Source organism: Oncorhynchus nerka, linkage group LG21 (genome assembly GCF_034236695.1).
Source record: "Oncorhynchus nerka isolate Pitt River linkage group LG21, Oner_Uvic_2.0, whole genome shotgun sequence".
In the NCBI taxonomy this organism is placed as follows: domain Eukaryota; kingdom Metazoa; phylum Chordata; class Actinopteri; order Salmoniformes; family Salmonidae; genus Oncorhynchus; species Oncorhynchus nerka.
Genome location: NC_088416.1, coordinates 8,644,000 through 8,669,094, shown reverse-complemented (window position 1 = coordinate 8,669,094; position 25,095 = coordinate 8,644,000). Strand labels below are relative to the sequence as shown.

The following is a 25,095-nucleotide window of genomic DNA, read 5'->3' as shown; positions in this document are numbered from 1 at the left end:
GGGCTGGAGTGGTTACACGTGAACTACAGTTGTGAGGCCGGTTGGACATACTGCAAAATTCTCTAACATTATTAATATTAAATTCTCTGGCAACAGCTCTGGTAGGCATTATTGCAGTCAGCATGCCAATTGCACACTCCCTCAAAACTTGAGACATCTGTGGCATTGGGTTGTATGACAAAACTGCACGTTCTAGAGTGGCCTTTTATTGTCTGCAGCACAAGGTGTAATAATCACGCTGTTTAATCAGCTTCTTGATATGCCACACCTGTCACACCTGTCAAGTGGATGCTTTAACTTGGCAAAGGATAAATGCTCACTTACAGTGATGTAAACAAATTAGTGCACAACATTTGAGCGAAATAAGCTTTTGGTGCGTATGGAACATTTTTGATATATTTTATTTCAGTTCATGAAATGGGACCAACACTTTACATGTTGGGTTTATATATTTCTGTTCAGTATAGGTAGGTAGGTCGTGAATGGTCTCTCTCCAGTACAGTAGGTGGCAGTGTATGCAGCTTAAATTGGATGCGCTCCGCCAAAGCAATCCAAAAGAAGAAATATTTTTGTCCTCGTCTGAGGCGGCAAACGAGCAAATTGGAGCTCCTTTTTTAAAAACTTTTGTTAAAACCTTACATGTTGCTATGTATTGACTAAAGGAGATGATTCGCATGGGTGGAAATTACCGAAACGAATGGTAAGAAATATGTTCTTGCTAACCTGCCGGTCAAAAGCTAACGTTCGCTAGCTTTGCTTGTTAAACGTCCAAGCAGGCCAAACAAGTGACGGGGTCCAATTTGTAAAGAAAAAAAAGGGGGTACTTGTTTCTGGTAACTGTATTTATAACATGTGTATCCGTTCCAAATGTCACCCTATTCCCTATTTTGACCAGGGCACTTAGGAAATAGGGTGCCATTTGTCACGGTGTAGCTAAATCTGGTTTTGGACGGGTGATATAGTGTAGCCATCAATAGCCGTAGGCTGCAGCGTGTTAAAATCTGGTGACTGACGTAAACACTTTAAACCACCTATACTCCTTTGAGACGCCTCTTTCAAAGATACCAATCTCAAATCCAATTTTATTTGTCACATACACATGGTTAGCAGATGTTAGTGCGAGTGTAGCGAAATGCTTGTGCTTCTAGTTCCGACAATGCAGTAATAACCAACAAGTAATCTAGCTAACAATTCCAAAACTACTACCTTATAGACACAAGTGTAAGGGAATAAAGAATATGTACATAAAGATATATGAATGAGTGATGGTACAGAGCGGCATAGGCAAGATACAGTAGAGGGTATTGAGTGCAGTATATACATATGAGATGAGTATGTAAACAAAGTGGCATAGTTAAAGTGGCTAGTGATACATGTATTACTTAAGGATGCAGTAGATGATATAGAGTACAGTATATACGTATACATATGAGATGATTGGAGATGTTGTTGCCTACCCTCACCACCTGGGGGCGGCCCGTCAGGAAGTCCAGTACCCAGTTGCACCGGGCGGGGTCGAGACCCAGGATCTCGAGCTTGATGACGAGCTTGGAGGGCACTATGGTGTTAAATGCCAAGCTGTAGTCGATGAACAGCATTCTCACATAGGTATTCCTCTTGTCCAGATGGGTTAGGGCAGTGTGCAGTGTGGTTGAGATTGCATCGTCTGGACCTATTTGGGCGGTAAGCAAATTGGAGTGGGTCTAGGGTGTCAGGTAGGGTGGAGGTGATATGGTCCTTGACTAGTCTCTCAAAGCACTTCATGATGACGGAAGTGAGTGCTACGGGGTGGTAGTCGTTTAGCTCAGTTACCTTAGCAATCTCTTCTAGTCATGGTAGTGAAAATAATAGGCGACTTGGCATTTTTATACATGTCCCAAAGCATTATCGGTCCCTTCCCTCAATTGTTTTGTGTTAATCTAAAATTCTATAATGTATTTACTATTCAACTAGATTCGTTTTCACTAGTCAGCTATCTAACTTCAGTGGCAAAGGGGTACTATAGAAAATAGTGTAGGTTTAGCTAGTAGTCTACTGCCACAAAGATTTCCCTGTTGCTGGTAATGATACCTGTTGTCCAGTAGAGGGAGTGCATGCTCGGATAAGATCAATACACATGAGGGACAGAGAATATTCTGTCTAATATATGAAACCAATGTTTATCATCTCAACAATAAACTGCTCTACTAAAACACTGATCTCCTACCTTTCCCCATCCTGTAGTGGTTCAGCATATCTCAATGAGTCCGGTGTCCTTGAAGTCAAGAGATGCATGCTGACAATAAAGGTGCAAACATTATTTGTGGTACCAAGATCATGGATCCCAATCTGGTCTTGGGCAGGTGCTGCAGTTTGGCTGTATGCTGCAGCGTGCCTTGTTGGACCTAGACTATAACGGGGGTTTCTGTGAAGCCTTCCCAAGCAGTTGCAGGTGTGAGCATGTATACAGCAGTTTGATGCTCTTGTATGATACTGCAGACAAACTCTGTCTGTTGATAAAATAAGTGTCCCTTCTATCTTTTTTTGTGTTGAGATGATGCTGTAGATGTATTTACAATTCAATTAAGCTAGATTGGCTTTTGCCAACTGACTTCAGTGGGAAAGGGGTACTGTAGAAGAATATACAGGTTTAGTAGTCTAGTGCAGGGGTGTCAAACTCATTCCATGCCTTTTTTTATTTCCTTTTCAATGTGTGTGCAATAAAGACCTAAACAACCAGGTGACTGGAGTTTAAAACTAATCAATGAGCTGAATTGATCACGCAAGTACGGGAGCGGAGCGAAAACCCGCAAGCGCTTGTCCCTCAACGGAATGACTTTGACACGTGGTCTAGTGACAAAGATTTCCCTGTTGGTGATAACGTTGTCCGGTAGAGGGCACACTAGAATAAGATCAATAAACTCATGAGGGACCGCTCAAATATTGTCTTATAAATTGAACGTTCTGACATATGATACCAATGTTCATCAGATCAGCAAACTACTGTACTAAAAACGTATCTTCTGTTTCTCACCTGTAGTGGGTCGGCAACTCATCGTGTCCGATGTCCTTGATGATCTCACATGATGGGGCGTCTTGAGACCAGATACATGACGACAATGAAGGGGCAAAGCATAGAAATATATTGACCGATTCTATTTCTGTTAGAAATAGATCCCTCTCACCTCTGCTGTAATTAGCCTACCTGGTAAGTAGGCTATATTGGCTTGGCCTATAGTGCATCTGTCCCAAATGACTCCCTATTTGATGCAGTGCTTTTGACCTGAGCCCATATGGCTCTGGTCATAAGTGAACTACATAGGGAATAATGTGTTCTGGACGTGCATGCTTTTGATAATCTGGTCTTGGGCAGGTGCTGCAGTGTAGCCGTCGTGGCCGTATGCTGCAGCGTGCCTTGTTGGACCTAGACTATAACAGGGGGGTCTGTGAAGCCTTCCCTGGCAGTTGCAGGTGTGAGCATGTATACAGCAGTTTGATGCTCTTGTATGATACTGCACACACATGTCTTTAGAAAACAGATTTATCCCTTCCTTATATATTTTATGGTGGTTAAATGAGGTTGGTTTATTGTGCAACTCCTAGCTTATTTCCTCATTGCATGTGTCATGCTTCGTAGGCTACGCCCACAATTTTCAACATCTTGTATGAAGATTTGTCAATTACATAAGGGATAATCAAGGGGCTATGTGTTCTGTGGAAGGCGACGTGCTAGCGGAGTGGAACTTACCTCCCAGGGAGCTGAACATTTTTCCAGCGAACACATAGAACCCCCGCGTTGGTTATCCGTTTTGTACCATGGCTATAATATGGCACATTTACCAGGAGAAATGTGTTCCAAATCTACTGAATCTCGAGAGAAAAATGTGTAATGTTGTACTTGTTGACGAAATTCATGCTAATGTTTTCGTCCACATTGACTCCCCTTCACTCCCTGAGAGCTTTCCTTGTCCCAGAAAGCACCGCACGGCCCATTGACGACACATGGGCAACTTACACAATGGCCGTTAATACGATTCCAATGGAATTTCCCCTTATCCTCAAGTATCTCTGACCAACCCAGCAGTCCTATTTTGCTATTATGAAAATGTTTTAAATGTGTCTTTTACTTTCAAAAGCAGTTCAAACAGAGAACATGGAAGAATAAACTGTAGCCACTGAATTCTACCGTGCTGATGTATTGTGCGTTATAGGGAAATAATGCGCGCTCTAGAATGCCCTTCAAGCCAATCCGTAACGAGTATTTAACAATGCCATGGTATAAAGTAGGGGGCATGAGAGCTACTAAAAAAATGAAGTGTAATTTATTTTTATGGCTTTCAAATGGGCCTGTTCTTTTTGTCAATATAACTGGTGAAATAATGGTTTATACACAACTAAGGGGGCCCCATAAAATGTAGTCAGGATTTTTTGGGGTTTAAATGTTACTCTCAGTAGGCTTAATATAAATTATATATTGACCAATGAAAAATGATGGTCGGGGGGACTAACAAATTAGTTTAATTCTCTATGCATTAATCAAGGGAATGTCTGCTGCAGCACAGTTTGCTAAACAATGGCTACCCAATTGAGACAAATAATCATATTTTTGTCGGGTAAGCATGCTAATGTCAATGTGGCGTTGATTGGATAGCAGCCGGGAGCTTTTTGTTTATGACCGTCTGCGATAGAACTCATTAAAAAGCATCTCTTTTCAGAATTGTTGGAGAAAAAAAGTTTCCAACGCCATCTGTTTGAACCCCCAGGAGGTGATGCCCCTCTGTGCTCCTCTTCAGCCCAGTGGGTTCTGACTCATCAGTTGATGCACTTCCTCTCTTATGTTAGGTTTCGTACCACTTCCTGGTTCCAACGCTTGTCCTGATGGAGTGAAGGAGCAGAATCAAACTAACCGTTGATGTTTTGACTGATGTATATTCATAGAAATAGATTAAATGTAATCTATAGTGGTGTATTGTCATCAGGAGAACCATTTGTCAAAGATTCAGTGAAGTATGATATTATCCACTTCCTCAAGGAGAAGATGGCAAGCTATAAGCATGAGAATGCTCTTGCAGGGGGCTCTGTAACGCCCATATCACATTTGTATGAATGTATTTCTGGAATATACTGTTCTCTTAGTGGCGTAAACTAATGTGGCACGATGTCAGAACTAATTTAGCCTTACATTTGTCCATGATTCATCAATAAAACTAGTAAACAAACTTGTACCAATGTCAATCTATTCCTTTTTAATACAGCAAACATTAAAACAAATGAAGACATTTTGCACCACCTACTGTAGTGGGTTTGATGGTAGACTTTGGTTTGGGGCTGAATGTTACTAGTTTGCCTTTGAAATGTGATTGCCTCCATTCTATCAGCACTAGCCATCTGTGCCAAATGTCTTGCATACTTAGTGTAATTCCATGGCCTGAAGAATAAGCTTTGTCCCAAGGCTGCTGCTTATGCCCAGAAAGCCTTGTTATTGATGGAACTGTTATGAAATATGACCTAAAAATCCCTATGTACTCAGAATGGAGAGGATAGAATGACATTGCCCCGTGTGGATCTTAGAGGATTATCTTAAAGTTGTTCTACTTATATTGAATATCCAAACTCTGTGCATGATTCCACGTCCATGTGAAATGTTTCCATATTGAGGCTGAATGCAAATTATTCATACCTCTTAATATCCCTGCTGGGATTTGGTCTTCTCAACTGGTTATTCAACAGGAAGCCCTGCCCTAGGGGAAGTGGGTAGTTGTGAGACTCCACATGTAACACGCAACAGTTCACGCTGTGACATAATGTCCTAAATTGATCCAAGGGAATGTTGATAGACATTGCAACGGTGGAAGCAGATCTTATTACATGGCTAATGGGGTTAGTATTGAAAATGTCATTAACAGTTTATTAAAGTTTAAATTTAAATCATGCATTTTCAGGATTTCCACCTATCTTATCAAATGGTTCATCCTTTGTATCCCATGACTCATTTTGCTGTACAGTACACTGGTGATTGAATTCCCAATGTTGACTCAATGCAGCCTATTACATATTCCTTATGCAATTGTATCTTATAACCGTAATCATTTTGGGGGACCCTTCAACTCATGCTTTATGATGAACTGTACTGCCAACTCACTTATGCCACTTTTTATTTTTAAGACTGGCACGTGCACATGGACTTTATCAGAATTAAGCTGAAATCCAGTAAATGGATTCTAGAGACTGAGTTGTGCTCATGAGTTGTGAAGTGCATGCCATGTCATGCTGTATTTTAAATGGATAAAGCCCTCTTATAAATTATGCAAGATTCAGGGATTTAGATTATATTTGAGTGCAGAATTAGGCAAATATCTTATGAATGTATTATGGATTTTAGAGGATCCGCACAGAGTAAATTACACTCATTTTGCAAACGGAAGTATGAGGAAAGAGCTCAGTTAACAAAGGTCACATGGTCCTATTTCCAATGTCATGAATTGATGCATGGTCATGAGAACTTTTTTCAAATTTGCATGTGCCCAGTTCCCTGAGCAGTGAAGCTGACGTAGCTTTATCCTCTTCTCATCACGGTATAAAGGACATTTTACAATAATCTTGTGACCGCTGAGCTGGTAGCATACATGTCATTTTCAAGCACCATATGGCAGCTCCCGTCTCTAATATTCTGTCCCATCACTCAACTATTATTTCCCTGATAGGTCAACATATTTAGAAACTGATTTATATTCAGTGATTATATATTTTTTTAAACTGTTTTTATTGTAACCGTATATGAAAAGGATGGAGAAGCAGTGGAATTGTTTTGTATGAGCGGAGCGGACCGCACCGCGGCACTGCTGAGCTCGGTCCGTACCAAATGGGAGGGGCGTAACTGTCAATGCGAAAACTCCAGCTTTCAAATAGTCATTCTCCGGTCCTCACGGCTCAAACCTTCAGCTGGCTGTTTTTTTTTCGCTCGCTAGCGGCATTTGGAATCTTTTCACTGTGTTAACTATCTATGCGTTTTTAAAATGCTGCTGTTGTCGTTATCAGGTCGAAGGCTAACTGGCTAGCATAACCGCTAGCTAACGTTCAGCACTGGTTCGTCACCGACCGGCGAAAAAGGAACCAAATAAGACTATGGATTAACAGTATAACGGTACTTGAGTGCCCTGCCCAGACTAAACAGTACGAGCCAAATATATCGAAAGAAGCAAATAATTGCTAAAGATATCCCGTTAATTCACTGGTAAGTATCATTTATAGTTCAGTTGTACATGTGTGATTTCGTATTACCTGCAAGCCACATGCCTGCAGTGATTGTGTACTGTGATGACCTGCTAATGTAGCTCAAATGTAGGCTAAATAACCTGAACTATGCTTTTAACGACTTAACATGTTATAGGCTTCTATATGTTGTAGCTACAGTATATAGCGTGTGCGAGAGAGCGAGACTGTCACTCACTGAGCATCACTGAGTGCGTGTTCTGAATTTCTGAAGGGCTCAGCTATAAGTGTTTGAGTGGCACTGGCACAGCTTGTTTGTACTGCATTACAGTGCTTCTGGACATCACTATGATATAATGGACAACAGTGAACAAAGAACCTGTGTTGTGGTTTGCTTTCTGAAATGTCACCTGTTCTTTTCTCCTTGACTTACATCTTTGTTCAACAGGGAAGTATCATCTCTCTTTTGAAACATGACGGTAACACTTGTTCACCTGTTTTTTTTTTAAAGTAGCCTAAATAACCCCTATAGTTGGCTAAATGTAAAGGCATAGCCAAGTTTCACTAGTAGAATATGAACTTTTACAGACACTAGAATAGATGTAGCCTTGTTGCCAGTCTTCTGCTCTCTTGCCAACTCCTATGAAATTGTCATGCCTAATAAAAATAATAAAAAAACAGACTGACACCCAGGCTAGTGTGATGTTTTAGTTGAAAAGCCCCATATCCCTCAGAAGTATAGCTCTGGTCCAGTGCGTTACGTGCGGCTTATAGTTTCTTAAACGTTGGAGGCTCAAGCTGACCCTAACGCCCTGGTTGGATCAGACCTACCAGAAGTAGTGCTGTGTAGCAAGTGTTAACACCCCTATCACACAAGGTCCCTTCCTTGCGGCACGGCTGCTGAAAACGTCAAGCAACACTTACTGCTCAATAACATGTATCTGCACGCTAAATAAATCAACAACACTGGACAAGTAAGGTATACCATGTGATAAGACTGGGCAGGTACTCTGCCTGTCTTTACATGTTCTTGTCAGTACAGGTTTACAGCAACACTTACATTTCACAATGTGATTTTTGTTTTGAGATCTGGGTTGTGTTCAGTAGGCACAATGCGTAAGAAAATGGTCTGAAACAGGGAGGTAGTACAATCTGAACCTGTCCAATAAGAAGCACTCGTTGTGGCCCTAATAAACACATCCCTGGCTTACCCAATAGCTGTTAGACAACAGGGCGATTCCACGCCAGGACAGTCCGGAAATATTTAACGTATCCATATTGGTCTGGCAATTCTCACAAACTTTGGGAGGAAGTATGTTTGACATGCTTTTGACATTTGTATCACAATCCATTTGAGAAAATCCTAATGAAAGTGGCAATTTTAGGCCCTTTTTTTTTTTACTATAGGGCCTACATTTCTCCATGACCAAAGACCCATAACCCGTACAAGATAACGTCTGTGTCCAAATATCCATACTAGCGTACTAGTATGGTATAGTATAGTATGTGTAAAAGGAAGGGTTATAGCATGATATTTTGAAAATGCGATTGAGTCCCACCATTAGTTTATTTTGGTACAGCGTGTCAATTTATCCGATTATCAGTTGTCAGACACGTGAGTCAAAGATGAGTGAATTATACTAGATTAGGGCTCGGTTATGTTAGGGTGGGCCTTCCCTTAATAAACACGAACTCACGTCCTTCTGCTCCGTGCAGCACAAGAAGTATGAATGTCCTGATTTCTGCTGATGCCGTATCACTGTAAATGCTGCACGGCCAATGCAGACATTGGATTGACCATGCAGTGCCTGAAGAATTACACGTCTTTCTCCAGAATGTGGTCTCTCCTGACAATTTATGCACATTGATTGTTTCATAACTTCATTGTTTGATTGTTAGTGTCTATCAATTCCCCATTACATACAGTAGCTCACTAGTAGTACATTTACTGTTAATTCCTATCATTTCTAATCTACAATGTTTGTTTGGTTCCAGTCATTTCTGTTAATGCGTTCAATGTATTATTATTCCAGTCTTTGACTATTCTCATTGTCTGAGTGAACATGTTGTTTGCAGAGTGCATAACCTGTGGTACACTTGTGAGAGACAAGTTTTGGTTTATTTCATTCCATTTATGAGTTTTATCAATTTAGTTATTGTCTTTTGGTTGGAGCGCTCCTGTCAATGTTGAGTAAGGACATGCACCTGATTCCACATAGAACTAGGCCTATAGGCTACATGGCGTGCGTGCAAATGTAGGCATATACAGTTGAAGTCGGAAGTTTAAATACACTTAGGTTGGAGTCATTAAAACTTGTTTTTCAACCACTCCACAAATTTCTTGTTAACAAACTATAGTTTTGGCAAGTCTGTTAGGACATCTACTTTGCATGACACAGGTTATTTTTCCAACAATTATTTACAGACAGATTATTTCACTTATAATTCACTGTATCACAATTCCAGTGGGTCAGAAGTTTACATACACTAAGTTGACTGCCTTTAAACAGCTTGGACAATTCCAGAAAATGATGTCATGGCTTTAGAAGCTTCTGAGGCTACTTGACATCATTTGAGTCAATTGGAGGGGTACCTGTGGATGCATTTCAATGCCTACCTTCAAACTCAGTGTCTCTTTGCTTGACATCATGGAGAAATCAGCCAAGACCTCAGAAAAAGATTTGTAGCCTCCCACAAGTCTGGTTCATCCTTGGGAGCAATTTCCAAACGCCTGAAGGTACCACGTTCAACTGTACAAACAATAGTATACAAGTATTAACACCATTGGACCACGCAGCCGTCATACTGCTCAGGAAGGAGACGTGTTCTGTCACAAAGCCCTGACATCAATCCCATAAAAAAATTGTAGGCAGAACTGAAAAGGCGTATGCGAGCAAGGAGGCCTACAAACCTGACTCAGTTACACCAGCTCTGTCTGGAGGAATGGGCCAAAATTCACCCAACTCATTGTGGGAAGCTTGTGGAAGGCTACCTGTAACGTTTGACCCAAGTTTTTTTTAAATTAAGGCAATGCTACCAAATACTAATTGAGTGTATGTAAACTTCTGACCCACTGGAAATGTGATGAAAGAATTACAAGCTGAAATAAATAATTATCTCTCCTATTATTCTGACATTTCACATTCTTAAAATAAAGTGGTGATCCTAACTGACCTAAGACAGGGAATTTTTACTAGGATTAAATGTCAGGCATTGTGAAAAACTGAGTTTAAATGTATTTGGCTAATGTGTATGTAAACTTCTGACTTCAACTGTAAATGTGCCCGTTTGGGGATCTGATCGTATTTCTGATTGGCTTAACGCACCACCGCTAATGAGCTGTGGAGCTTCTCAAAGTCATGTTTTCTTCACATCAGACAGCAAGCAAATAAAGTCTGTTTTTACATTAATTGAGAATGATAGTAGTTCCTAAAAGTATATTTTTTAAACTTAACTTAACTTTAAACTCCAGCTTTCTCCCTTTCGACAACCACTTGGCGTGAAAGGGGGAAAATGTCATGCTCTAACCCAGTGGAAGCGTCATGAAATAGGCCTAATTAATGACTTCTTATCCGTTGCGCAAATAGCCTACAGCTGTGTCTGTCCTGAGTTCATTGGCACAGGAAACTCTGAAGGCCCAGAATAAGTTAATAGTTGATACGTTTCAAGTAGTGATGCACCTATATGACATTTTTGGCCGATATCCAATATTTTCCTTGCCAAAAGAAATTATACCGATATTTACAATTTTAGCTGCCTTTTTAAGCGTTCTAGTACAGTTAAATAGTTAACACACATGGACACCGCGGTCTAAGACACTGCATCTCAGTGCAAGAGGCTTAACAACAGTCCCTGGTTTGAATCCAGGCTTTATCGCATCCGGCCGGGATTGGGAGTCCCATAGGGCGGTGCACAATTGTAAATAAGAATTTGTTCTTAACGGACTTGCCTAGTTAAATAATGGTTACACACACCACACTGACCAAAAAGTTATTTTGTTGTCATTTATGTATTCCCCCATTACCAGTAAAACATAATCAAAAGCTATTTCTTTCACTTACTTTCTGTGCTGTTTCGTTCATGTGTTCAGTCATTCCATTCTCAACCAGGATTTCATTATCTTGACTTTAATGGATTTCACCTTTTGAGTTCTTGCTGAAATGTTCTTACTCTTTCAAATGACTGCCCAACTTGTTGACTGCTCGATCCACATAGCAGACATTGTGGGCTAGGTTAGGAATGCTGTGTTGCACATATAGTGAAAAAATTTACATGGTGTCATGTACCTATATAGGTGTGCACAGTAGCTTTGACATCGGTTTTTAACATCGGCGTTAAACTACACATCGGGCCGATACCAATGTGGCTATTTTAGGTAATATCGGCTGATTCCGATATGTCTACCAATTTTTTTTATATTGTGCATCCCTAGTTTCAAGTTCATTGCAGACGCTGTGATTTATAGTATATTTATTATTATCAGGATATTTTCTACCTGCAGGCTACAATGTTTTTATTTGTTGGCTTTATAGGCAATTTTTACATAGTTGGTAATGGCAATAGAAGTTACTTTTTAGGATTGTATCATTTTTCATTTAGATTTGGATATCATTTTGATTAACCACATGACAATGATTTTGATATTAACAGTTTCAAGAAAATATGCACATGAAAACTATAACTGGCACACAGATGGGTAGAAATGGTAAGATAAATTGGCATTCCGCATGAGATAGGTTACACGTTGAGTCGGCAACCTATTACAGGTAACTTCAGGAGAGTAATAGCAGAATCTTCGAAAGCCAGTGGGAGAATGGTCGGGTTTAGTTTTTGTTTGTTGTTATCTTGATCTCTGGCTCCCTCTTGAGTCATTTGTCTTTTTCATCAAACAGTGTGCTTAAGGCATCAGACAAGCTCAATGCATCAATAGTTGATTTTATTTAAACACACAGGGTGTGTCTATATATGGAGGAAAAAAACTTGTTTTAACATTTTGACCCCCCCCCCAACCTCCAAATTAGCATGCAGTGGTTTCAGGGTCAATATCTGTTGGCTCTATCAGGACTATAGCCTAGTCCTACTGTATTTGCCAATGTCTGCACTGTGGTTACCACCACTAAGTTCTTGGAATGCCCTGCTGACCTTTTACATTACCGAGTATTTCATCAAGTCTCTGCGGCCAACCACCCGTTCATGCGTTTACATAGGCTGTAGTGCCGTATTAATGACTTCCCAAGCATTCAGCTCTACCGCTAGCTCCACATAACATTTACATACACATCATTGTAGGTCTACCTGAATAGTTTCAGTCATGTGGTAGTGACTAGTTGGCACTTGGCAGTACCTGACATTCCAATATTTGGCCATGTCCATCTCAATTTCTGTTCGCTATGCAGTTCAGTTCCTGAATGTGTTATATGGTGCGAAATGTTGCCTTCATTGATCAGTTCAATGAGATGCGCTTCCTCACCCATGGCAGAGCAGAGTGTCTTCCTGCAGGCTATCACTGCAGACAAGCTGCCAAGTCCTCCGGGCTCCCCGCCAGCTGCTACACACACAAACACACAAACCTGGCTTACTTAATGACATGTCAGATGCTTCCAGCGGGGCCATCCAGAATGATACTGGCATTTTACCACCTCAAGCACTATTTTCTTTGTGTTTTACACTCCCAGTCTAATGTGGTCTGGCCCATTTTGTCTTCTCTCACCAAGACAAATGTGTGATGAAGGTTATTATTAAGCTCTAATATCAGATTATTTTCTCTCAGGTCGTTGGTACCACAGTCGTTCCCACCATGGTGCAGAAGTATCAGTCACCCATCAGGGTGTACAAGCATCCATTTGAGCTGGTGATGGAGGTAAGTGATACTCTGCCCTAGACTCTTGACCTCCATTGACACGTCACATAGATATTAGAGGTATTGTAGTGGTTATGCAATGGTCCCCAAGACCACCTCTAGGAAGTGGTGAGTAACGACATTAGGACTACCTTGGCCTTCATATGATTGACTTGAACTTGACAATATGGTTGTATGAGATGTAGCCTAGGTCTAACAAATACCCAGGCAGTAGCGGTTGGTAATGAATACAGTTATTCTAATAGGTTTATTCTCATCAATCTACACACAATATCCCATAGTGACAAAGCAAAAAAAATGTTTTTTTAGAAATGTTTGCAAATGTATATTGATTTTTTTTTTTAAATATCACATTTACATACAGTTGGAGTCGGAAGTTTACATACATTTAGGTTGGAGTCATTAAAACTTGTTTTTAAACCACTCCACAAATGTCTTGTTAAACTATAGTTTTGGCAAGTTGGTTAGGACATCTACTTTGTGCATGACACAAGTAATTTTTCCAACAATTGTTTACAGACAAATGATTTCCCTTATAATTAATTCACTGTATCACAATTCCAGTGGGTCAGAAGTTTACATACACTAAGTTGACTGTGCCTTTTAAACAGCTTGGAAAATTCCAGAAAATGATGTCATGGCTTTAGAAGCTTCTGAGGCTAATTGTCATCATTTGAGTCAATTGGAGGGGTACCTGTGGATGTATTTCAAGGCCTACCTTCAAACTCTGTGCCTCTTTGCTTGACATCATGGGAAAATCAATAGAAATCAGCCAAGACTTCAGAATTTGTTTTTGTAGATCTTCACAAGTCTGGTTCATCCTTGAGAGCAATTTCCAAACTCCTAAAGGTACCACGTTCATCTGTACAAACAATGGTATGCAAGTATAAACACCATGGGACCACGCAGCCATCATACTGCTCAGGAAGGAGACTCATTCTTTCTCCTAGAGATGAACGTACCTTTGTGTGAAAAGTGCAAATCAATCCCAGAACAACAGCAAAGGACCTTGTGACGATGCTGGAGGAAACGGGTACAAAAGTATCTATATTCACAGTAAAACGAGTCCTTATATCGGCATAACCTGAAAGGCCGCTCAGCAAGTAAGAAGCCACTGCTCCAAAACTGGCATTAAAAAAAAGCCAGACTACGGTTTGCAACTGCACATGGGGACAAAGATCGTACTTTTTGGAGAAATGTTCTCTGGTCTGATAAAACAAAAATAGAACTGTTTGGCCATAATGACCATTGTTATGTTTGGAGGAAAAAGTGGGAGGCTAGCAATAAAAAGATTAGCATCCCAACTGTGAAGCACGGGGGTGGCAGCATCATGTTGTGGGGGTGCTTTGCTGCAGTAGGGACTGATGCACTTAACAAAATAGATGGCATCATGAGGCAGGAAAATTATGTGGATATATTGATGCAACATCTCAAGACATCAGTCAGGAAGTTAAAGCTTGGTCGCAAATGGGTCTTCCAAATGTACATTGACCCCAAGCACACTTCCAAAGTTGTGGCAAAATGGCTTAAGGACAACAAAGTCAAGGTATTGGAGTGGCCATCACAAACCCCTGACCACCTCCTATAGAACATTTGTGGGCAGAACTGAAAGTGTGTGCGAGCAAGGAGGCCTACAAACCTGACTCAGTTACACCAGCTCTGTCAGGAGGAATGGGCCAAAATCTTGTGGAATGCTACCTAAAACATTTGACCCAAGTTAAGCAATTTAAAGGAAATACTCTCAATTAGTATTTGGTAGAATGTAAACTTCTGACCCACTGGGAATGTGATGACAGAAATAAAAGCTGAAATAAATAATTCTCAACTATTATTCTGACATTTTCACATTCTTAAAATAAAGTGGTCATCCTAACTGACCTAAGACAGGGAATTTTTACTATGATTAAATGTCAGGAATTTGTGAAACTGAGTTTAAATGTATTTGGATAAGGTGTATGTAAACTTCCGACTTCAACTGTAGGTCCCCAAGACCACCTTGAGGAAATGGTTGGTAAACCATATTAGGGCAACCTTGGCTTCATATTGAACGTGTGTCACATGATATGTGGTTGTGTTGCACTGTGGCGTACGATCTAGCTGCTTGGGTCTAACAAGCACCAGCAGTCATAATACTGTGATGGTCTTCAACTGGTCTTCTTGACTGGTCATTTGTGTACTGTACCAAGCAGACCACTCAAGAATTGTCCAGTCCAGGATGCACAAATCACTTCCAGTCCATAGTATGTAGACAACTCAAACCCCCACACCATCTCAGGCCATTGTGAGAACCACTGACAGCTATGTCGCTACACCAACCCTTTTAATATCTGAATAGCAAACGATAGGAACTGTTATGTTGAACAGGAGTACCATTACTGAATTGGTTGCTGGTCTGTTTCCTCTGTTTAAAAATGCAGCACGTGTGCAGGCTTTTGGTGGGTGAGTGAGTGTCTCTTCTGGCTCCTACAGTATGCTAGAGTTGTACTCACTCACCCAGATCTGATGAGGATGTGTGCAGTACAAAAACTGGAAGTATAGATGGAGCGTCTGCCTCTCTCTGTCGTCTGTCTGCCTCTCTCTGTCGTCTGTCTGCCCTCTCTGTCGTCTGTCTGCCCTCTCTCTCTGTCTGCCCCTCTGTCAGTCAGTCTCTCTCTCTCTCTCTCTGTTTCTCAATGAGTATGTTTACATGCACGCAATAATGTGATTTATTGTGGATATTCAGATTAATAGTTTTTACATGCTTTGCAAGATGGACGATTTCCCTAATAATCCTGCTTACATGGACACATCTGAAATCAGGATACCTGATGGCACTCTGATAAATGCAGAAAATCCCCAATCAAAATAAACATTCTACCACAGCGACCATGTTATTTTTGGGAAGCATATTTAATTCTGAACTACTTTGCATACATTCAGCTGTTCCAAACTCACCTCGCTCGCGCTAAAGAGGGAGGCTCACTCGGCTGGTGCTAGTACATGCACAGCTGGAACGCCGATTTTAAAACCAGGTGTTGTAATCGGTCTATACTTAAATGGATGTTGACCTTACGCCGATGTAAGATAAGCAGAGTAAGGTGTTTACGTGACTATTGCATAACCTGCCTACTATCTTAATCAGTTTAATATCAAAATATTGCTGTGCATGTAAACGCACTCACTGTCCTTCTCTTTCGTTCTCTCTTTCGCTTCATCTTTCTCCCTCTCTTGGCACCCCCTCCTATCTCTCTCTGCCTCTTTGCTCAGCCTCCAGAGCTAGAGGACAGGCCTGTCAGGCAGGGCTGTCACTGAGGGTTCACTAAATAAACGGTTCAGTGGCAGATGAGCAGTGGAAAAACACTGGCTTATTCAGCCTCAGCCTCTCCACAGTACAGTGGCTACAGGCCAGGAGGCACATGTTCACTACATTAAACTGGGTTATGGTGGATTATTATCATCAGAATAACTCTCTGTTAACTTACTAGTGTTTCTTCTTCATGACCGTGTTGCACAGAGCTAGGAGGAGGAGATGTTTTCATCATTTTCCTTAACCACCTCGTCTTGCTTTACTTAATAGGTGGTGTTACTCAATTTCCATTGGGAAATCAAAGTCGGCCAACTTCAAGACCTGTAACTATTTCTAGAAGACATGCGATCAAAGCATTGTTTCAGTTCAATCCAATTTAACTGCACTCCAATTGAATGTGATTCAATAAACTATTTTGAGTTAAGCTATTGTAGCCATGCATTCAGGTTCTATTTGCTGCCTCAAATCAGCTTTCTCCACTAAAGCAAGGAAGAGAGGCAAATCTCCTCCCTGGTGAGTGGTGGGCAAACACTGGACAGGGGCCTATAAATAGTCTGAGTGGAGGCTGCTGGAGCACAACACCTGGGGGCAGGGGGGGAGGGGGACTGAACTGAAATAGCAGTAAAACCACATTGGGCTGCCTGAGGGGCTTTGTACAGTAGATGACCCTGCCTAAGGGACATCCGAGCTGGGATGAGCTGCCCTAAGGCTTCAGTTCGGCTAGGTGAACCGAATGTTTTTGCTCGCGCGACCCTTTGAAAAACAAGCTGCAATAGTACTGTTTGTCCATCATGAGACGCTGTAGCCAGTATACACTTCCTAAAAAGTAGTCATGGTTAATCTAACGCAAGAGATCTGTCATTCATTTTGACGTTTTTCCCGAGGAGATCTTAGCCGTGCAATTTTACATCTAACTAAGATGTTTGGTGCCGTATTTCTCAAGTGAAAACAATTGCATGAAAACGATTAATCTCTCGTTGATTGAATAATGACTACTGTTGACCAAACACAGACAAAGGGGCCAAGACTTCACTACCATCTTCGGCTTGCCTCGAGAAATGTTTGTGTGTGTGCACAAACAGCCCCCACCCCCCTCCAAAGAAACCTAGCAGAAGACCAAAACTAACAAAAATGTACAAAATGGTGTCATAATATAATCCCGAACTGTCGAATGGGAAGCATGCGGACGCCTTTTTGAGTCAGATGGGACGGGTTCTGTTAATCTGGGGCAGTAGCGGAGGGGGAGGAGAGAACCAATTTAAGAAGCTGGGGAATCCAAGGCAGAGGGTTATTTGGCAGGCAAAATGGTTGAACAATGCAGATAGAAGTGGTTCACTGTGCGTCGGCATGGCCAATTGTTTGTCTCTGTCCTGTCTTTTCTTGATTTGATATCTCTTTTTAACAAGTCGGCCTGAATCCTGAAGCCTAGTCGAAGAGCACTGGCTCACTATGCCACGTGTTCTCTAGCCTGTTATCTGTCCTTTTTCTTTTATTGGTACATGTACACTGACTGATATGGCCCATTTCTAAAGCTAATGCGTTTGAAGAGGCAGTTTTGATATATTCTCTCTCAATGGGGAAATGACAAATTGGCAGACACTCAGGGTATTTTCTGGATCAAAAGGGGGCTGAGACGGTGGTCCCCCATCTGGGCGGCGTAGAGACATTTGAGCATTTTTAAGACGATTTCCCGCAATTATACAGATTTCTCAATGGGAGCAGAGAGATTGTTGCAGGTTTAAAGCAATTTCCTGTGACTCTTAAATATTCTGCCATGGAGCTGAGAGACCGAGGGGGAGGGAAAAAGTTTTTCTATGACGTGCCTTACTGAACAGAACATTGCCCTGGTGTTATTGATGCCCGAGTGAGATCACAAAGCCATGCAAGCGGTCTGTTCCTGCTCTGCCCTCGGCCTAACGCCTTGACTGCACCTATCGGAGTCTCCCTAGTAGTGAGGCAGCGTGTTCTACTTTGTGCCACACCTTCATGCAGCATAGCCGCGGGTGTGCGCCGCACGTTAATATACATGTTTTTGCAGGGTGCGTATGATTTGATATGTGTGTGTGTTGTAAACCGTGCTGTGTTGCCATCGGATTCTGTTTGGTATGACTAGGCTTGTTCTCCCCTTGCAGTTTGTCTTTCAATAGACTTGAAAGTTTGGCAAACATGGCTTTTCATGCTCTTTTTTCATTTTTATTTGATATTATGCTTTGAGGAATGTTGCATGTCTCGCTTTCCTTCACTGTCCCCTTTTTTTCTTCTCTTTGAAAACTGTCAGTCTTCTGAAATGCATTCTTACCGTCTTTTGGAAGGAGAGAACTGAAGCGCTGAATTCCTCTTGACTGTCAATTACCTTTTTAAACACATTCCTTCTAGAAGAAATACAGCCTCTTTCTTTGCTGTGCCTCACCACCCACTCAAGGCAAGGACAGGATTGAAGCAAAATGTTTCCACCTCTAGCAATGTTGCCATTGGGCTCAAAGGAATATATTAACAGCATCACGAAGTCCTTAGCCTGTTCTTGCCTTGCAGCTGTCTGTTTTCCATAAGTATTAAAATAGTTCTATCCTGCTTTGACTTGAAGCAGGATTAAAGTATGCCTACGTTGCATTAAAGCCACTTTTTAAAATGAAAAACCATGTTTGTAGTTGATAACGTTCCTTCTCCAGCCTCCCAAATAAGGTGCCACCAACCTCCTGTGCTGGACCCATGTATTAGGGGTCGATGATTAGGTCTATGTAGCATAGTGTTATACAATATGACTCCAGTTAGTTTGCCTTTGCGCCCCTCCTAAGAAATAGTGGAAACGCTGAACGTTAATTCAAAAAAGATCAGACCGCTAACTTGAGTGATTTAGCACTTTGTCATTTTCCAAAATTACAAAAGAATTTGAGGGTGAGTCAGGAAATAATTGCTCAGGGCTCCTGTGAAAGTGACTGATAAGGACAGAGAATTGCTGAGAAACACCGACCTACAGCAATGAGAAACACAACTTCCTCTTTAACTAGGCTAGATGACGCATGACACTGTCAGCGGAGTCTCTCGGAAGGAAGTGTCCATCGGCTGCTACTGCAGCAGCTAACTAGTGTGCTTCAGTAATCTGGACACGTGCATATGCATGGGGTCGCACGCATACCGTCCAGCTTTCACTCGTGTAATATTTCTCTAGAGGAAGGGCTTTGGAAGGAAGTAAAACAACAATAGCTACAGAAACACAATAGTGGCCCATAGCCTCCCTTCAGCATACACTCCCGACTCCTACCTGCCTTCTCCGCAATAACAGGAAGTGTAGTTGATATTATTGTTGCTATTAGCACGCTGGGTTCACGGAGCCCATGAGCGTTTCACAAGCTTCTCGCTTCACAAGCATTTCGCTACACAAACTTCTCGCTTCACAAGCATTTCGGTACACTCGCAATAGCATCTGCTAAATATGTGTATTTAACCAATAACATCTGATTTGAGATGGTGTTCCCCATGGGAGGAGAGGGGATGTCGAGAGACTTGTTGTTCCAGATTAGAAGACTCTGTCCTCCTCCTTGAAGCAAACAACCACCATTTCCCCTAAGGACTATATGAGTTTGAAGGTTTGCGCTTTGGGGGAAGTTGTGTTCCCAAAGTAGGCGAGAGACTAACACTGTTTGTTGTTTCAGGTGAAGAGAGGCTCTGTGTTCTCATTAAAGCAACCAACCCCTTCCCTCCCTCCTTTCCCTCAGACTCAAAGTGTCCAGATCAGATTTGATTCATTAGAGTAGCGTAGCTCACTATTTACCATACACCATACAAAGCGACTTAGGCTAGATCCACTAACAATGTATGTACTCTGTGTTTGTGATCCCTACAGGAATTGAACCCACGTCCTTTGGGTTACTAATGCCACGCTCTTACCGACTGAGCCACAACAGACAGGGGGATACGCTAATCCACTAGATTAGGAAAAAGTACCACCGTGTCATCGGGTGACGCATCAGTGTCCCATCCCAGCCTGCTACACATCTGGGCATGGTCAGAAAGGTGATTTTTAGCGTGGCCGTAAGCCTAGCCTGGCATGCCCATTATAAGTGGAGGGTTGCGCTAGGCTAATCCGCTAGGACAAAACGCCTGCTGTTGCAGCTGTACATCTGTGCACCTCGTTTTAGTCATATCCTCTTTGGATTGCAGCCTGGCCACCTCTGCATACTCTAGCAGATAGAGGCCATCTAAGGGTAATCTCCCTTAATATTTAATGGAAATGTCTGGGTTTTGCCATCAGCCAAGCAGCTGTGTGGCTACAGACTACAGACTACTATAGAGTACTGATGTGATTTCCATGGCACTAGTGAATTAAGTAGAAAAATGACATGCAAAAATGTAAAAACATGTTTTCACTTTGTCGTCACGGGGTATTGTGTGAAGAAGGGTGATTTTTTTTTAATTTATTTTTTTTATCCAATTTGAATTCAGGCTGTAGTATGAATACTTTCTGAAGCGACTGTAGTCCTATCTCTTCACTATGATTCTACACTGACAGAAAGTGCATTAGAGGCTTGGCTGTAGAAACCTCAGAACCTATAGAATTATGACGATATAATTTAAACTAGATTATTTTTAAAAATTTTTTTTTTTATTTATTTCACCATTCACCAAGTTCTCATTTACAACTGGGATCTGGCCGAGATAACGCAAAGCAGTGTCACACAGACAACAACACAGAGTTACACATGGCGTAAACAATAAACAAGCCAATAACACAATAAACAAGTCAATGACACATAGAAAAAATCAAGTCTATATACAGTGTGTGCAAAAGGCATGAGGAGGTAGGCAATAAATAGGCCATAGGAGTGAATAATTACAATTTAGCAGATTAACACTGGAGTGATAAATGAGCAGATGATAATGTGCAAGTAGAGATACCCGTGTACAAAAGAGCAGAAAAGTAAATCAAATAAAAACAGTATGGGGATGAGGTAGGTAGATTGGGTGGGCTATTTACAGATGGACTATGTACAGCTGCAGCGATCGGTTAGCTGATTGTTGATAGTTAATGTTTAAAGTTGGTGAGGGAAATAAGTATCCAACTTCAGCAATTTTTACAATTTGTTCCAGTCACTGGCAGCAGAGAACTGGAAGGAAAGGCGGCCAAATGAGGTGTTGGCTTCGGGGACGATCAGTGAGATATACCTGCTGGAACATGTGCTACGGTTGGGTGTTGTTATCGTGACCAGTGAACTGAGATAAGGCGGAGCTTTACCTAGCATAGACTTATAGATGACCTGGAGCCAGTGGGTCTGGCGACGAATATGTAGCGAGGGCCACACGACTAGAGCAGACAGGTTGCAGTGGTGGCTGGTATAAGGTGATTTGGTAACAAAATCAATGGCACTGTGATAGACTGCATCCAGTTTGCTGAGTAGAGTATTGGAAGCTATTTTGTAGATGATCGGTGGGATAGTCAGTTTTACTAGGGTATGTTTGGCGGCGTTTGTTGCGAAATAGAAAGCCGATTCTCGATTTGATTTTGGATTGGAGATGTTTAATATGAGTCTGGAAGGAGAGTTTACAGTCTAACCAGACACCTAGGTATTTATAGTTGTCCACATATTCTAGGTCGGAACCGTCCAGGGTGGTGATGCAAGTCGGGCGGGCGGGTGCGGGCAGCGAACGGTTGAAAAGCATGCATTTGGTTTTACTAGCATTTAAGAGCAGTTGGAGGCCACGGAAGGAGTGTTGTATGTCCACCTGACAAGAATTCCGACCCCTCTACCTCACAAAATGAGGATTGAATTTATACAGTATTATATGTGGAATATTTAGGTAGAGGCCATGTCTAGGCCTATATATTGTGAAATATAAAGAACTTTTGTAGAGAGGGTTTAGATTTCACTCGAGGGTTGAGGGCACTCTACTCCCCTTGCGCCAAGGCAACACTGGGTGTTGGATTGGCTGCGGAGACGAAGAGTCTATATATGCAGTAACTGTGTATGTAACCAGCTCATTATGAGGATAACAAACTGCTCTTGGCAACCGCTGGACAGAGCTGATATCGGTCAACTGGTTCCAATTCCCTCCATCTTTCCTCTCTCTGTCCTTTCTCCCTGGACCCTCTCTCCTTTTCACCTTCTCTGTTTCTCTCTCCCCCACTGTGCAGTGTGTCGTCAGCTGGCTGGTTAACCTCGCTCTTTCTTACTTCCCCCTCCCCTTGTCACTTCTGTTTCTCACTCCTCTATTTCTCTCTCTCTCTCCACTTTTCTCACTTTCTCTCTGTGGGATGTTTGGCCTCAGTGTAAAGGTGTGCCAACAGTGCAGCAGGTCTGGCCTATGGGCAGCGTAATCAAATAGGCCTGCCACGCTTGGTTGTCCCTCTGAGCTTCTGTCCCTATAGTACTGTTTTCACTGTGTGTACTGCATTTTCAAAGCCTCATCGCATCCTTTCAGGGATGAACCTACAGCCAAGGAGAAGAAACATTGGAGATGATCACACAAACGTTTTGTTATGAAATCAAGCAGATGATTGCAGATCCAACGCACATCTCCCCAGGCCAATGGAAATATCATTTGAAACCTCACTACCTGTCCTTTCTCCTTTACTCACTACAGGTGGATCTGTTTTCCTCCAAGGCCCTATTTCTAAACTAGGTTGCTGACTTGGCCAGCTGTGCTCCGTCCCCGTTTGTCTCTGACCCAGTATAGAAGAACAATTCAGTATGACGGGGCAGCCATCCCATCCCTCATCCCTCATCCTGCCATGTCTTGACCCCATTCCTTCATCCCACTTCCTCCATCCCAGATCTAGGCTATTTCAGCTGTCGCAACATTCTCACCTGGGGTGCTATAGCTGATCTCTATCTCTAGATGTGTTGTTCTAATCTCCTATACACCCTAAGCCTGGGGATTGTCCATTTATTCTCTCAATGCATCCTGTCCAGCTTCGTCCCGTTTCAGGCTTTTGTCATTAGGATTTCAACAGTAGTAGGCTACGTACAGCTGATTCATTCCTATGTTAACCTAGTGAGCTAATGGGAATTCAAGTGCACTTACTAATGAGAATTTTTATGCCATTTTACGCGTTCTTTTGGGTTAGGCTAGAGGTCTTTTTAATTGAGGTTTTGGGAAACATGAACTCTTTACATATTGCCTACAGTATTTCCATTCTCTGTGATGTGAGTTGTTTATGCATTATGCAGAGAGTTGCCTTCTCCCCTGTGGCTGGCGTCATGCCAAAATCTTTTGCTTCAGAATTGTTCCTTCACACACTTTGTGAATGAGTCTGTCAGCGAGCAGCATCCGCCTGCGGAGTGTAATTCACTTCGTCGGACACAGTTCTGCGTCTGCCAGAGACTGGTTATAGCCCCTAGAGAAGCCCTCTGCTCTGTGAGGCAGCATTGATGAAAGACTGACTCTGGGCCTGTTATGTGCGAGTAAGCTGCATTAATAAGTGTGTCGGTTTCTATCAACTGACTCGGGCCTGTGAGAATTATCCTGATCTGTTTCACTTATCACAGGACAAGGTTGAGATGCTGCGACGACAGCCCTCCCCCACTCCACCGCCTCGCTCTACCAGCAGTGGCGCACACACACATCTAGGGATGGGTACTGAAACCCGGTATTAAGCTGGCCCCGGGGCTAAGTTATGAAAGACCATAGTATCGATAAGCTCCGATGTTGTCGGTTCTGATTTCGGTACATGTCCTATTTATTGTTGCTAACCTAAACGTTATCTTGCCCATTTTATCTCACCAACCGCTTCTGATTTGCGATAAGATGAAGACATTCGTCTTTGATGCATTTTTAGCTCTTCCCAATCCAGAAGAGTGAGATCTCTGGCGTGGAGCCTGTCTCTCTCACACGCTACAGCATACGCACACAAGAAAGATCCTGCTCTTAATTAGTGACGATGGCGGAGAGAACTAAACGCTCAAAAGTGTGGTTACACTTCGCCAGAGTCGATGCTGACAATGCTCGTTGCCACAAGTGCAACAAGACTTTTGCTTGTAAGGGCGGAAACACGAGCAATCTGTCCAAACATCTAAAGTGCATCCTGTACCAGGCAGAGAAAAGCACAGTTTGACTGCCTAGCTCGTGGGTCATTTCTCGTTGCCTGATCTACGTTGGGTATGTATGCTAGCAGCATAGAGCCCACACAGAGTTAACTAGATTGAGAACATGGGTTCATGATTAAAAGGAACCATTAGCCAGCTGATTGTTTAGCTATGGGTGCGTTCAATCACCCATTTTTAAAGATTTTGCAACTTGTTTGTTAAAGTTGCAGCTACAATGAACCAACCCACTCCTCCCTCTAATATCGCTGGTCCAAGCCAAAGACAAGCCCACAGCCCCTTCACGCTGGCGGCTAGTGGGAGGATGACTGAGGAGAGGGTGAATGAGTGCCACCTTGCAAATCCAAGTTCATAGTGAAAGGCCTACACCCCTTTGCAACAGTGGAGTCCAAGGGCTTTAGGTAACAGAATGTCAGTCTATTGAGTTGTATTCCTGTTTAGGAATTAGCAGTGTAAAAGGGTTGTATGTTAGTCCCATCACTCCACAATACAATACACAACAACAATTCAATAATGATAATTCAACACATGAAAACGATCAGCTGGCCATCACGTCAGACGGGTGGCCCAGCCACTGTCAGGACCACTATCTCACTGTTACAGTGCACTACACAAGCCAGGGGCAGTGTAAAACAGGTGGTCCTCCACACCAGGGGCAGTGTAAAACAGGTGGTCCTCCACACCAGGGGCAGTGTAAAACAGGTGGTCCTCCACACCGG

At 42.2% G+C, this 25,095-nt stretch overlaps 1 protein-coding gene and 1 long non-coding RNA gene across 7 annotated transcripts in view; both read left to right on the top strand.

Annotated features, from left to right (window-relative positions):
* The first annotated feature begins 522 nt into the window (after positions 1-522).
* LOC115103796 (uncharacterized) lies at positions 523-5,202 on the top strand. Its single transcript, XR_003859654.2, has 3 exons — positions 523-700; positions 2,224-2,287; positions 3,020-5,202. It is a non-coding gene; the product is annotated as an uncharacterized LOC115103796 (long non-coding RNA).
* A 1,600-nt stretch (positions 5,203-6,802) lies between these two features.
* Positions 6,803-25,095, top strand: part of LOC115103795 (SEC14-like protein 1) — a 47,708-nt gene continuing 29,415 nt past the window's right edge. For 2 of the 6 annotated variants that reach the window (XM_029624748.2, XM_029624744.2), the window contains exons 1-3: positions 6,803-7,213; positions 7,640-7,670; positions 12,962-13,051. In XM_029624748.2, coding sequence (XP_029480608.2) covers positions 7,665-7,670; positions 12,962-13,051 — 96 coding nt within the window. In that variant the 5' untranslated portion in view covers positions 6,803-7,213; positions 7,640-7,664. The remainder of the gene's footprint in view (positions 7,214-7,639; positions 7,671-12,961; positions 13,052-25,095) is intronic. The other 4 variants (XM_029624749.2, XM_029624746.2, XM_029624747.2 and 1 more) reach the window with 3 other exon arrangements.